This window comes from Arachis ipaensis, chromosome B2 (genome assembly GCF_059453495.1).
Source record: "Arachis ipaensis isolate K30076 ecotype BB chromosome B2, ASM5945349v1, whole genome shotgun sequence".
In the NCBI taxonomy this organism is placed as follows: domain Eukaryota; kingdom Viridiplantae; phylum Streptophyta; class Magnoliopsida; order Fabales; family Fabaceae; genus Arachis; species Arachis ipaensis.
The window spans coordinates 6,383,817-6,396,527 of NC_142437.1; the positions used below are offsets into that span (position 1 = coordinate 6,383,817).

The 12,711-nt window shown below is 31.5% G+C and overlaps 4 protein-coding genes and 1 pseudogene across 4 annotated transcripts in view; 4 read left to right on the top strand and 1 right to left on the bottom strand.

Moving 5' to 3' along the window:
* Positions 1–12,711, bottom strand: part of LOC107624276 (subtilisin-like protease SBT3) — a 65,022-nt gene that overhangs the window by 21,283 nt on the left and 31,028 nt on the right. The gene's annotated exons all lie outside the window — the stretch shown is intronic.
* On the top strand, positions 1,004–2,642 carry LOC148572912 (uncharacterized). The gene is made up of 3 exons (XM_088505428.1): positions 1,004–1,864; positions 2,054–2,200; positions 2,412–2,642. The coding sequence occupies exons 1-3, from the start codon at positions 1,004–1,006 to the stop codon at positions 2,640–2,642; spliced, it is 1,239 nt and encodes a 412-aa protein (XP_088361554.1).
* On the top strand, positions 3,112–4,674 carry LOC148572913 (uncharacterized; annotated as a pseudogene).
* Positions 5,398–6,237, top strand: LOC148572914 (uncharacterized). The gene is made up of 4 exons (XM_088504435.1): positions 5,398–5,486; positions 5,576–5,711; positions 5,896–5,956; positions 6,061–6,237. The coding sequence occupies exons 1-4, from the start codon at positions 5,398–5,400 to the stop codon at positions 6,216–6,218; spliced, it is 444 nt and encodes a 147-aa protein (XP_088360561.1). The 3' UTR covers positions 6,219–6,237.
* Positions 6,505–7,228, top strand: LOC148572915 (protein STRUBBELIG-like). The gene is made up of 3 exons (XM_088504478.1): positions 6,505–6,559; positions 6,848–6,977; positions 7,156–7,228. The coding sequence occupies exons 1-3, from the start codon at positions 6,505–6,507 to the stop codon at positions 7,226–7,228; spliced, it is 258 nt and encodes an 85-aa protein (XP_088360604.1).

Sequence of the window (12,711 nt, forward strand, 5' to 3'; positions counted from 1 at the left end):
CCCATTTTAATATAACGTCAATAAAAAGAGAAAGAAAATCTATAAAAAAATTTACACAAAATAAAAAGAGGTTATTGCATAAATTAAAAAATTAAAAATATAAATATTTATATGTCTCTTCTTATCAACTTAAGATTTTAAGACAAATAATATCTAATTTTTAACAGTTATTAATCATGTGAAATGATCTCATTAATAATCTCTAATGTCGTTTTCTAACAAGTGTTACGTTTGATTGATGTTTTTCTGCCTCTTCTTATACATACATATATCGAAAGTTTCAGATTTTTAAAGAACATCCAAAACAAATTTAATAAGTTAAGCAAGAAAACACAACAAAGTTTGTCATTGTGTAAAATCTAAAGCTAAAATTTAGGTGCTGTAACCTCAGTGTAGTTTAAAATATAACTTATATCAATGTGGATTTTAGCAAAAGAAAAAATCTAACAATGAAAAAACAACAATACGTAACAAATTAGATTACAATAACAAAAAATGTTACCTAAACTTTTTTTTCCATAAGATAAATTCTTAATTAGGATTGGATTGATACAAAAAAAAATTTTGTAAAACCAACACAGTTTTTGATTAGTTGAATATGCTCTCATGGTTGAAAATTCCACCAAAAATAGCATTTAACAGTAAAAATTCATTAAGAGTTGGTATTCAATTTGATGTACAAACTAGATCATTGCTCTACTATAAAAGCAGCAGGCAATGCAAGAACTCATATCCATAAATATTTATCTTCTATTTTTTTGAATATCAAAGACCCTTTTCTAATATGGTAGTTTCCCTTTTCTCTTGCTGTCATGTTATATTATTTTTTTTTCCGTTTTTTCTTGAATTCATGTTTTATTTCTTGAATGTTTAATTTGAGTTCCTCAAAACGATATGTGTTTACGTAGTTTTTATGAATATGTTAAACATATATAATATAAATCGCATTACAAACATTATTGTTCACTACTAATCATATAAGCATAATTATTTCCAGGTCAACATGAAGTTTATTTGCGAAGTGGTGATATTATCATTTTCAATTATAGTAATACAATCGAGCATCACATTCTCACGAGAACTTGAAGGTCCAAATCATATCAAGACAACTACTTTTTATACCAAAACGTTCGTACTAGAACCAGGAAAGGTTAGCAGAAAAACTTTTTTCGATGTTGAGTTTCCAAGAGGCCACATTGGAATCAAGAATTTACAAGCCGAACTAGTTGATGAACACGGAAACTCGATACCACTGTATGAGGCTTACCTGCACCATTATTTTGTTTTAAGATATTTTGAAAATATCACCATGTCACAACATGCTAATGAAAATCAACCTAATTACGGTAAGTATTTTAAGAGAAATGATGGTGCATGTCAAACTTTCGTTAATTCAATTTCTTGGGGTCTTGGAGTTGACGCACGAAGAACTAGCACAGAACTACCAGATCCATTTAGAGTAGAAGTAGGTACGCATCCTGAGGATGTTCCAAAGGAGTATGATGAAGAGAAATGGTTAATCAATATTTTGGTCATTGACACACGTGGTGCAGAAGACAAGAAAGGTTGCTCCCAATGCAGATGTGACCTTTTAAACGTCAAAAGTGAAGATTTGAGAAACACAACAGGCGTTGATGGAACACCATTATCTAGTGATTATAAAGGAGGAATTTTTTGTTGCGAGAAGAAGTCTCAATGCAAATTACAACAGGGATACAATGAAAAACAAAAGAGAAAAGTTGCTATTAAATATACAATATCATGGGTTGAATGGGATCAACAGCAAGTGCCTCTTAAGTTTTATATTCTTGATGTTACTGATCAAGTCACATATAATGGATCCGAACCAATTCATCATTGCGCGGTAAGTGACAATTATTTTGTTTTAACTAAATGCTAAGACTTATACTTCATATATTTCCTATAGCGATATATTATGATATGTATTCTATTAGTCAAGCAATATCTATTTTGAAATAAAATGAGTATTAATAATTGGTTCATTTATCTACTTATTTAGTAAATATCTAAAAAAAAATTTAATTTGCTGTAGGTAGAGTATTCTATAAATCCAGAAAAGACTGATGAAGGACATTACCATATTAAGAAAACAAATATTCCAATGAAAAAAGGTGGTAGTCTCATCTATATTACTGCTCATGTACATTCAGGAATTGTTAATGCAACATTATATGGAGAGGTAACGTTCAATATTTACCATAATTCTTATGCATAGTATTTACCATTAATTACTAATCGTAAACAGTTACATTTATTTAACTATGTACCTAAATTTGTTTCTTTAAAACAATAAGATTATTTTCTGATTCATCATCATCATCATCGTAGGAAGTTAAATTTTTAAAATACCGTCACCATTAAGATATATATGCCTTTTATTTTTAATTTAGGATGGAAGAAGATTATGTGAAATTAAGCCAATATATGGAACGGGAAAAGAGGCAAGCAATGAAGAAGGTTATGCTGTTGGAGCGTCTGGTTGCTATCCAAAACCGGATTCTATGAAGATTAAAGATGGTGAAAATTTAACTGCAGAATTTATACATGAAAACAAATATACCACTGGACTTATGGGGCATTTCTATGTCTATTTGGCAGAAGACTTACCAAAATCTTTGTAAAATTATTGAGAACTACTAATGTTAGTTTATCCCCTCTATGTTTTATAATTTAGTAAAAAAAGCAAAAAAATTCTCAAACAAAGATATAGGAGAAGTTTATAGAGTGCATGATTTATCTAGGTAATTAAGTAGCTTGTTTGTCATAAAAAAGTATCACAATAAAACACATTGACGTAGTTATTGTACATATGTAGTTTTTATTCAATAAGATATTAAAAAGTATGATCAAGAAGTATGTTATTACAACTGCAAAGGGGTTTATTGACGTGTTCATTGTTGTTCAATATGAGGCCACAATGCAACTCCAATCCCGTCTTTACCGGTAGTAGTTACTGTATAACTTTGTTTTCTAAACTTTAACTTCATTGATTAACAAAAAAAAAAGACAACAACATGCTAAGATACCATAAACAAAATTTCTTTTATTTAAATTTGAAATAAAGAAAAAAGTAATTAAAAGCTAATATTTATGATCTACAATTATAGTATACAATTGGACATCACATTCTTAGGAGAACTTAGGAGTTCAAATCATATCAAGACATTTATTTTTTATACTAAAAAGATCGTGCTGAAACCAGGGAAGTTTAGCAAAAAGTCTTTTTATGATGTTAAGTTTTCAAGAGGCCACATTGGAATCAAGAATTTACAAGCTGAACTAATTGATTAACACAGAAACTTTATGCCACTATATGAGGTTTACTTGCATCATTATTTTGTTTTAAGATATTTTAAAAATAACACCATGTCACACAGCATGATAATAAAAGTCAAATTATGTACAATAGGCATTTTAAGAGTAATGATGGTGCATATCAGACTTACGTTAATTCATTTTCTTGGGATTTTAGAGTTGACGTACGAGAACTAGCACAAAACTACCAGATCCATTTAAAGTGGAAGTAGGTATGCATCCTGTGGATGTTCCAAAGGAATACCATGAAGAGAAATAATTTATTAATATTTTGGTCATTACCACACAACATGCAAAAGATAAGAAAGATTGCTCCCAATGCAGATGTGATCTTTACAACATCAAAAGTAAAGATTTGAGAAACACAAAAAGCATCGATAGAAACCCATTATCTAGTGATTACAAAGGAGGAATTTTTTATTGCGAGAAGAAATCTCAATGCAAATTACAAAAGGAATACAATAAAAAACAAAAGAGAAAAGTTGCTATCAAATATCAATATCATGGGTTGAATGGGATCAACACCAAATAACTCTTAAGTTTTATATTCTTGATGTTACTGATCCAGTGACAAATATTTTGTTTTATTTGAATACTAAGACATACACTTCATATATTTCTTATAGTGATATATATTATGATATCTATTTTGATTAGTCAAGCAATATTTTCTATGAAATCAATTGAGTATTAATAACTGGTTCATTTATCTACTTACTTAATAAATATCTAAAAAAAAATCTTATATTTACTGTAGATAGAGGATTCTATCAATTCAGAAAATACTGATAAAGGACATTACCTTATTAAGAAAATAAATATTCCAATAAAAAAGGTAGTAATCTCATCTATATTAGTGCTCATGTACATTCAGGAACTGTTAATGCAACATTATATAGAGAGGTAACGTTCAATATTTACCATCACTCTCATACATAGTATTTACAATTAATTACTAATCGTAAACAATTACATTTATTTAACTATGTATCCTAAATTTGTTTTTTAAAAATAATAAGATTATTTTCTGATTCATCATAATCGTAGGAAGTTAATTTTCAAAATATTGTCACCATTAATATATATGCCTTTTTATTTTTAATTTAGGATGGAAGAATATTATGTGAAATTAAGCCGATATTTGGAACGGAAAAAGAGGCAGGAAACGAAGAAGGTTATGCTGTTGGAGTGTCTAGTTGCTTTCCAAAATCGAGCTCTATGAAGATTAAAGACGGTGAAAATTTAACCGTAGAATTTATACATGAAAACAAATATACCACTGGATTTATGGGGCATTTCTATATCTATTTGGCAGAACACTTACTACAATCTTTTTAAAATTATTGAGCACTATTAATATTAGTTTATTCCCTCCATGTTTTTACAATTTAATAAAAGTAGGGAAAAAAATCTCAAACAAAGATATAAGAGAAGCTTATAGAGTGCATGATTGGATCTGATCTATGTAATTAAGTAGCTTGTTTGTCATAAAAACTTATCGCATTAAAACATATTGACATAGTTATTGTGCATATATAATTTTTATTCAATAAGATATTAAAAAATATGATCGAGAAGTATGTCATTACAAATAAATGTTTATTGTTTTTCAAGGATGAGGCCTCCACACTACAAAAAAAGAGACATAAAATGGCATTAATATTACGGCGGTTTTGTAAGACTGCCGTAATATCAGGTTGCTATGGCGTTTTCTCTTGTTGCCACAATTGAGTTGCATTCAATGGCGGTTTTTGTTGATTCTGGAGGTTTTAAAATACCATTATCATTGCTATATAAAAAAGCCTAACCCTAATCCAATTCTCATTTTCCGTTGAAACGCAAAGGTTGAATCGCTGCCACAGTGATCTTCTCTGTGACGATCTTCTCTGACCGATCTCCTCCGGCGACGATCTTCTCTGACCGATCTCCTCCGGCGATGACCTCCTCCCACGACAACCTCATTCGGCGATGTCTTCCTCAACAGCGATCTTCCCTGGTGATCTCTCCTCCAATTACAATCTCCTGCTGCGACGGTCTACTCCAGCGACATCTCCTACTAAGATGATCTCCTCCGGTGGCATTTTCCTACGCCGGCAATCTCGTCCATCAAGCTACTGTCCTGTGAGATTCTCCTCCCACAAGCTCGCGAGGTAGGTTCTTCTCCCTCTTTTCCTTTGTTCCCTTGAAAATATTTTACTCTAATTTCTTCGATCTCTTAATTATTGATCCAAAATTTCAGAATACATGATAGATTTTGTGAAATGGCAACTACAACTACTAAAACTGCAGGAGCTAGGGTTTCTGAGGAAAGAATCGTTGAAACATTTCACAATGATGATGATGAAGTGCTCGATGCTGCAGAGAATGAAGTTGTGGTAATTTTGTTAGTGGCCTAAAGAGGCAAAAATGGTTGAAGCAAACATGGATAACTTGTTATTATGCATATTTATTGCATAATATGAATTAATTTATTTGTGGTTTTTGTGAACCTACATGAGCAAACAATTAATTTATTTACAATTTGATTGCACTCTCCTAACTAGTATACTTATCAAACAGGACAAGAAAAACAGATTTTATATCGTTTCTGCTTTAGCTGATACCAAGGTAGATCTTAAAGGTATATATGACTTTATAAATTTGAGAGGAAATGGTTCACTTGCTTTGCTTTTGCCTTACTTTGATGTGTATTCATGAGTTACTTGTTGCTTTAAAGCTGAGCAGTGCTATCTCAGCGGCTTGGTTTAGGAAAAGGGGGTCTTAGAATGACACCTGAAGAGGCTCTGAGTGAAATACTTCAGGTTTGTGTTATTGTTCCATTCTTTTTGTTGACATCATCTTCATTTTTCTTTTCTCTTTGTTTATCTTGTTTAGAAAGATGAGTCGATTATTACCAAAATAAAAACTATGCATTATATGGTCCATGAGGGAACCAATTCGTGTTAATTCATTCATTGATTGAGTTGGTGGGGGTCATTTGGTAAATACAGTTCATCTGTTCCATGGATCAATCCAATCTGTTATAAGAACTTTCTCTCATTCTAATGAATAATATATAGACTTAGAACTTAGAACCTTATTGTCGTTAAATGCTCTCTTTTTGCTTTTACTTTTGAGGAAATGGGATGTACGAATTTGGTGTTGCATGTTCAACTCTTTGTTACTCTGATGGTGATTCTTGCTGGAACTTTCTGTGCAGTTGGTGACACTGACATAGTTGATGGTAGATACTTTCCCTTTCCATAGTTTTATTTCTATTTTTGAAATAAGAAATAGCAGAATAATCTGTTGTTTCCCTTTGAAAAAAAAAGGAAGACGACAAAACTCATTTAGCTTTCAAGTGTTATTGTTTTGCTTCATTGCACTATATTATCATCAAAGAGTTGATGATAACTTGTTTGCAATTTGAAAGATGATGGTTATAAATTTAATTGGGAAGCTCACCTAATTAAGTAACAAGTACCATATAAGTGCAGAATTTGTCTAAACTCAATATGTGCTATGGTCACAGTTGCAGCAATCAGTAGTCTATATGTTGCTCTTGGCTCACCACCTCTTCTAGGGTGGAAGCCTGTTGGAGGAGATCCATGTTTTGAAATGTGGCAAGGTGTTGGCTGTGTATTTTCCAACATCACTTCCATGTATGTGAAGTTCTCTTTTTAAACTATTTTTGGTTAATATTGTGTTATTGTTTGCATGCTCTATATAATTGGTTGGAAATGATAATGTTATTATTTTCAATGTTTCATTAGTTGTTTGATTGATAGAGTTTAATTACGTGCAATAAGACTAAGTAAAACTTGTATTTTGGGTTGACAGAAGACTTGATGGCCTGAATTTGGGTGGAGAGCTTGGTAGTAATTTGAATTTTCCATCCATCTTAGAAATGTAAGTGTTGTTTCAATTTCAATATTGTGTTTACTGATGAGTGACACGTTAAACGTGGTTCTGTTTGATTAATCGAGAGAGTTTAGTACCTCTTAAGCACCAATTGTGTAATTGTTTGAACTAGAAATGAAGCTTTCTGTTTCTTGTGCAATGATCTTAGCCACAACCACATTGGAGGCCCATTCCATTCACTTTGCCCCCTACTATTACGAGCTTGTATGTTATCTTTTTCACATCTGAATTTGTTTTTTTTTTTTTTATCATGGACATAGTAATTAGTCATCTTTTTTCCATATGCATAACTACAAATGTACTTAAAGAAGTTTTTCTTTTGTTCTGATATTTTAGGTCTCTCTCAGGAAATCGGTTAAATGGAAGCATTCCAGATGCTTTATCATTACTAACTCAATTATCAGGAAACCTTATAACAATGTCAAAGCATTATTCCGGCAAGGAAAGGTTGATATCTGAATTGAGGAGGTTTTTTTACTGTATTTATTAAATCTATCCCACTTTCCTTTATGATAACTGTGTGGCTTTGGACTTACTAGGCACATATGGCACTCCATAACATAGATGCTGCAGTTGAAAGCTTTAAAAATGCACTGGTCTTAGAGCCAAATGATGGTAAGTTGTGATTTTGTGTAAGGCCTTAGTTAGACAAGAACTACTAGTGTACTTATTTTTTTTGTTCTTATTCAATGATTTATTTTTACCACGGAAGGTAGGCGAAAGGACAAAGTAATGGCATGCTTAGTTTATATAAATCAGGTTCAGGTATGTATCTTACTCTCTTTGGATTTATTAGCTGCAAAAATTTGTCATAGTTAACAATATATCGAGAGAAAAAAATGTTGGTATTAAAGAAAATCACATTGTTTGATGTTAAAAGGTTGAAAAAAAATCATTCTCTTGTGTCTAATTTTGTATACGTGGTTAAGCTGCAATCAGTTACTGTCGAGTGCCATGCCCTGAGTTTTTTACTGTACCTCACCACTCTCTTCTGAATTATTATCATGTTCTATTTTTTCTTCTGTGTTTCTTTCTCTCATTTGATCTTTGTTTATTATGTTTTCTGCCTTCTACTCAACTCAGTACAATTTTGAAGGAAGATATGATCTGGTCAGATTCATGAAGATAATACAGAAAGTTGATCTCTACAATTTAATTTATCATTTTTTAGTTGTATATAGATGATTTCCTGTTTGGCTGAAGTATGTTCCAGGAATAAGCTTGGTCTGCAAACCAGCTTCAGCCTCCTTACTGTGTACACGAGAGAGAATTTCAGTTCAGATTATAATCACACTTTATCCTTCTCTGTTATATATATTACTTATTCTATTATTTGTTTTTCATCATTAACAATATGCCGATCATTGGTATATGCCGCCCTATGCGTTCCCCTTAGGATCAACCCATGGATCGCTGCCTCAGATTCTTTCCATGCCTCATTGACCCTGGTGCGTTTGCTGCAATTCCTTTTTTTTTTGTTTAAATTAGCTTAGTTTTTGTTTTATCTGAATTTGTGTGCTGAATGGTGAATGCTATTGCTGAACTGTTCTGACTTTCGTTTATTTACGTGTCTTCCTAACCAAAATTATGCGAATTTTTTTATTTATTTATGCATTTTGGAATTTTGTCACTGAATTTCAGCTCGGAGGTCTGCGCTGTGGGTGAAGTTGGTCTTGGTGACTGTCCATTTGGTTTATATTGGCGTTCTCTTCTTAATCGATGGAGATTTGATAGAAAAGACTAAGAAGGAACCGATGTATGTTTTTTTCCCACTTTTAAGTCGTTGTATTCTATTTTTTGCATATTTTTTTTACCATACTGAAGCTTCAACTTAGTGGATAGTGCTGATTCGCTGACACTTTAATGGGTTTAGTGGAACATTATTTGTACTTGACAATTTGTTCAATAGACCATCTAATGAAATGAAATAGATTGAGATAGCTTTGAAAGAGAGGATAGCTTTGTTGATGAGTTGCACATAGTGAGCGTTTGTGACTGGCAAAGTAAAGTGATAAATGTGCATTTGGGTTAATAAATTTATATGGATATTATAATATTATGGAAGTATTCTTACTTTAGATTTGATGATACATTACAAATTCACAAGTTGATTGATATATATAGATTCTATTAACAAATGTGGAAGCTGAATCTAAATAGGACCATGGTAAAAAATTACTCCGGTCTGTGTGCAATAGCAGAATCTGCCAAAGGTAAAACTGTAAAATTATAAACATTTCTCAATTGGATACCACTTTTACATAGAAATATATCAATTGCATAACTTACATAGATTTGTTTAACCTTGATTTTACATAGAAATATATCAATTGCATAACTTACATTTTACTTTTGATACTTTATTTATGTATCTATTTTTATCTAAACCATGCCATGGTTTCTCACAATCAAGAATATCAACAATTTCTCAATACCATCAGTGTTCCCTAATTCCTATCAATGATGGAACCAACGAACGAAGAATTTATGTAAGTTCACATGTTTCTAGTAATTTAGATTTTAACATTTTAACTTAACTAATTTCCTCTTCTCTGCGCTTTCTGTGCCAAGCTATATTTTCATATTTTATTAATATTAGTTGCTTTCAATTCAATTATCTCTGGAGATTAGTTTATTTAGTCATCGATCAAACTAAATCAGCAAGCAAACATGAAGAAAGCTCCACTATACATTTTCTTCTTCCTATTACTCTTATCTGCCTTTTGCTTTTACTCTTCGGCTTTTGGACAGGCTTTGTCACAAGATGAAGGTAATTAAGCCCATAAATTCTTGCTAAGTAATGTTAAAGAAGCAGTTTTTTCGGTTAATATTAATTAATTTTTTTAAATTATTTTACCATATATTTAGTAGCAATACATCAAAAGTAGAAGTGTTCTGACTTGGCAATGCCCATTTGTTTTTGATGATTTCAGAATGAAGAGGGTCCTAAAGAAGATCCACGTTTGGAACTCTTGAGGAAGGAATGGTTTGAAGACAAGGAGTGTCTTGATATTTAATACTTTATTTCTATTTAATACTTTATTTAGAAATAAAAAATATTATATTGAATACTTTATTTGTATTGGAGTTATTATTTTTTATTTTCAATACTAAAAAATTATATATTATGTGTAATACTTTATTTATGAATTACGTAATATTTTGTTTTTGGGTTATGATTTCTTGTTATTGTGAACTTTTAAACAAAAAAATTATGTTTAACATGGTAAAAACGACGGTTAAAACTACTTTTTTAAACGATAAAATATCACTTTTAGTCGGTAAAAATGGCGGCTTGTAACTGCCATTTTAAAAGTGAAACACCATTTTAACTCGGTAAAAATGGCGGTTTTAAACGCCGTTTTAACCAATAAAAATGCCACTATCAGGGTAAAAACAGCGGTTCAAAATGCCGTATTAACCAACTAAAAATGCCGTTTTAACCCGGTAAAAACGGCGGTTTCAAATGCCATTTTAACCAACGAAAAATGCCACTCATTCAAGGTAAAAATGGCGGTTCAAACCGCCATTTTAACCAACAAAAAACGCTGTTTTATCCTAGAAATAATGGCGGTTTGAACCGCTGTTTTAACCAACCAAAAACCCGACGTTTTAACCTATCAAAAAACCGCCGTTTTAACCCAGGAAATTGTGGCGGTTTTTTGAAAACCGCCGTAATAATCATAATGGCGCCCAGAATTACGTCGTTTTCTAAAACCGCCGTTCTTGGTAATAATGACGGTTCAAACCGCCATAAATACAAAAAAAAACCGCCGTTTTAACCAGAATTTTTTGTAGTGCCACCGGAATCCCATCGCTACCGGTGATGGGTTGGAAGAAGGGGTATGCATAAAAAAGTTAGAAAAAATTAAAAACAAAATGTTGATCATTTATTGATCGTAAATAACTTTAATACAAAGGTAAAATTATAATTCTCTATAGACATTTGGGTCAAAGTTAATTTTTTTCAAACTTTGAAAGCACAATCAAAACTTTGAAGAAACGTCAAAGAAAAAAATGGGTGAGAGTATTTGGAATATAATAAAATTGAAATTGATTTTATTTTTAAACAAAATTCGTTCTTTGAAATGTATGGAAAATGAGAATTTTTATGTGATCCTTTATTTATTTAGAGGATTTTATTGTAGCTGAAATAATTTGGTGCATCAAAAATATAAATGTCATTTTTATCTTTTAGAAATTAATATAAAAGAGAAGGATTTCGAGAGGTGAATAAGTGGTTCAAGTGCGGCAGTATAACAATCTGGCAATCGGTAAGAATATCCAACTATTAGTATTGTTTGAAATGGTGGAAGTTGATGTTGTAAATAAAGTATCCAAAATTAATTAATAAAATAATCAATTCAAGTTAATTAAATTAATTCTCATTAAAGTTCATTTCAAATATAAATATTGATCTGTAAATGAATTTAATTTCTATTTTATTTAAAGGATTCCAAACATATTTTTTTAATATCTAGTTCAGTTCATTTCAATTTCATTAACTTAATTTAAAAGATATTTAGTTTTAAACACAAATTTAGTATATATATTTTTCTTTTTATTAACATAAGAATCACCTTCACAATGGAGACCTGTTAATTTTGTGGAGCTCTATAAACCATGTTTCTCATTTAGTTAGGGGCTACAAGGGTAATTTAAATTTTTCGTGTAATATAGCTTCTAAACTCTATTTAAATCCCACTAAAATTCTGACACAAAATAATTACACTAAGATGTTGACCAGAAACACCTATATTAAGAATTTAATACCGAGCAAAAAAAAGTTTAATTACTCTATTAGTCCCTATAATTTTACCAAATTTTTAATTAGGTTCTTATACGTTTTTCTTTTTAATTAGGTCTCTATGCTAATTTTTTTATTTTAATTTGGTCTCTAGTCACAATAGACATTAAAAAAAACATTCACATGTGTTGAATTTACTAAAGTACCCATGTCTCTAACTCTACATAATCGCATGGTTCTGAAAACTAGACTGGACCAGCCATGGACCGAACCAGAAGTTGGTCGGTTTACTCCAAATGACGCCATTTTTGTGTTTCATTAAAAAAAAAGAAAAAAGGGTTTCTGAATTGAGGAATGCAAAAACCAGTCAAACTACTCTCTCTCTCTCTCCCCTTTCACTCACATAGAATGACAGAAGTAGAAACCAGTCTCTTCCATCTCAACTCTTCCTTGAAAACCCTAGCATCTATAGCACCACTTGGTTCGTCATGGTCATTCACCAATCCTCATGGTTCATCGTGCTCGAAGGCCTTTCCTTGTTCGCCCAACATCAGCGTCTCTAGCTAGGTCATGCTCAGCAGCTCTTTGCCCGTCGTCCATCCATCATGTTCGTTGCCAGCTTGCTAGTGTTTATCACTAGCTTCTCGTTGTCTGTCGCTCTCCCTCAAATCTTTGCACACTGCCCTCGCCGAAGGTAATGCCTCCAATGCCTAGTCAGTGCTCAGTAT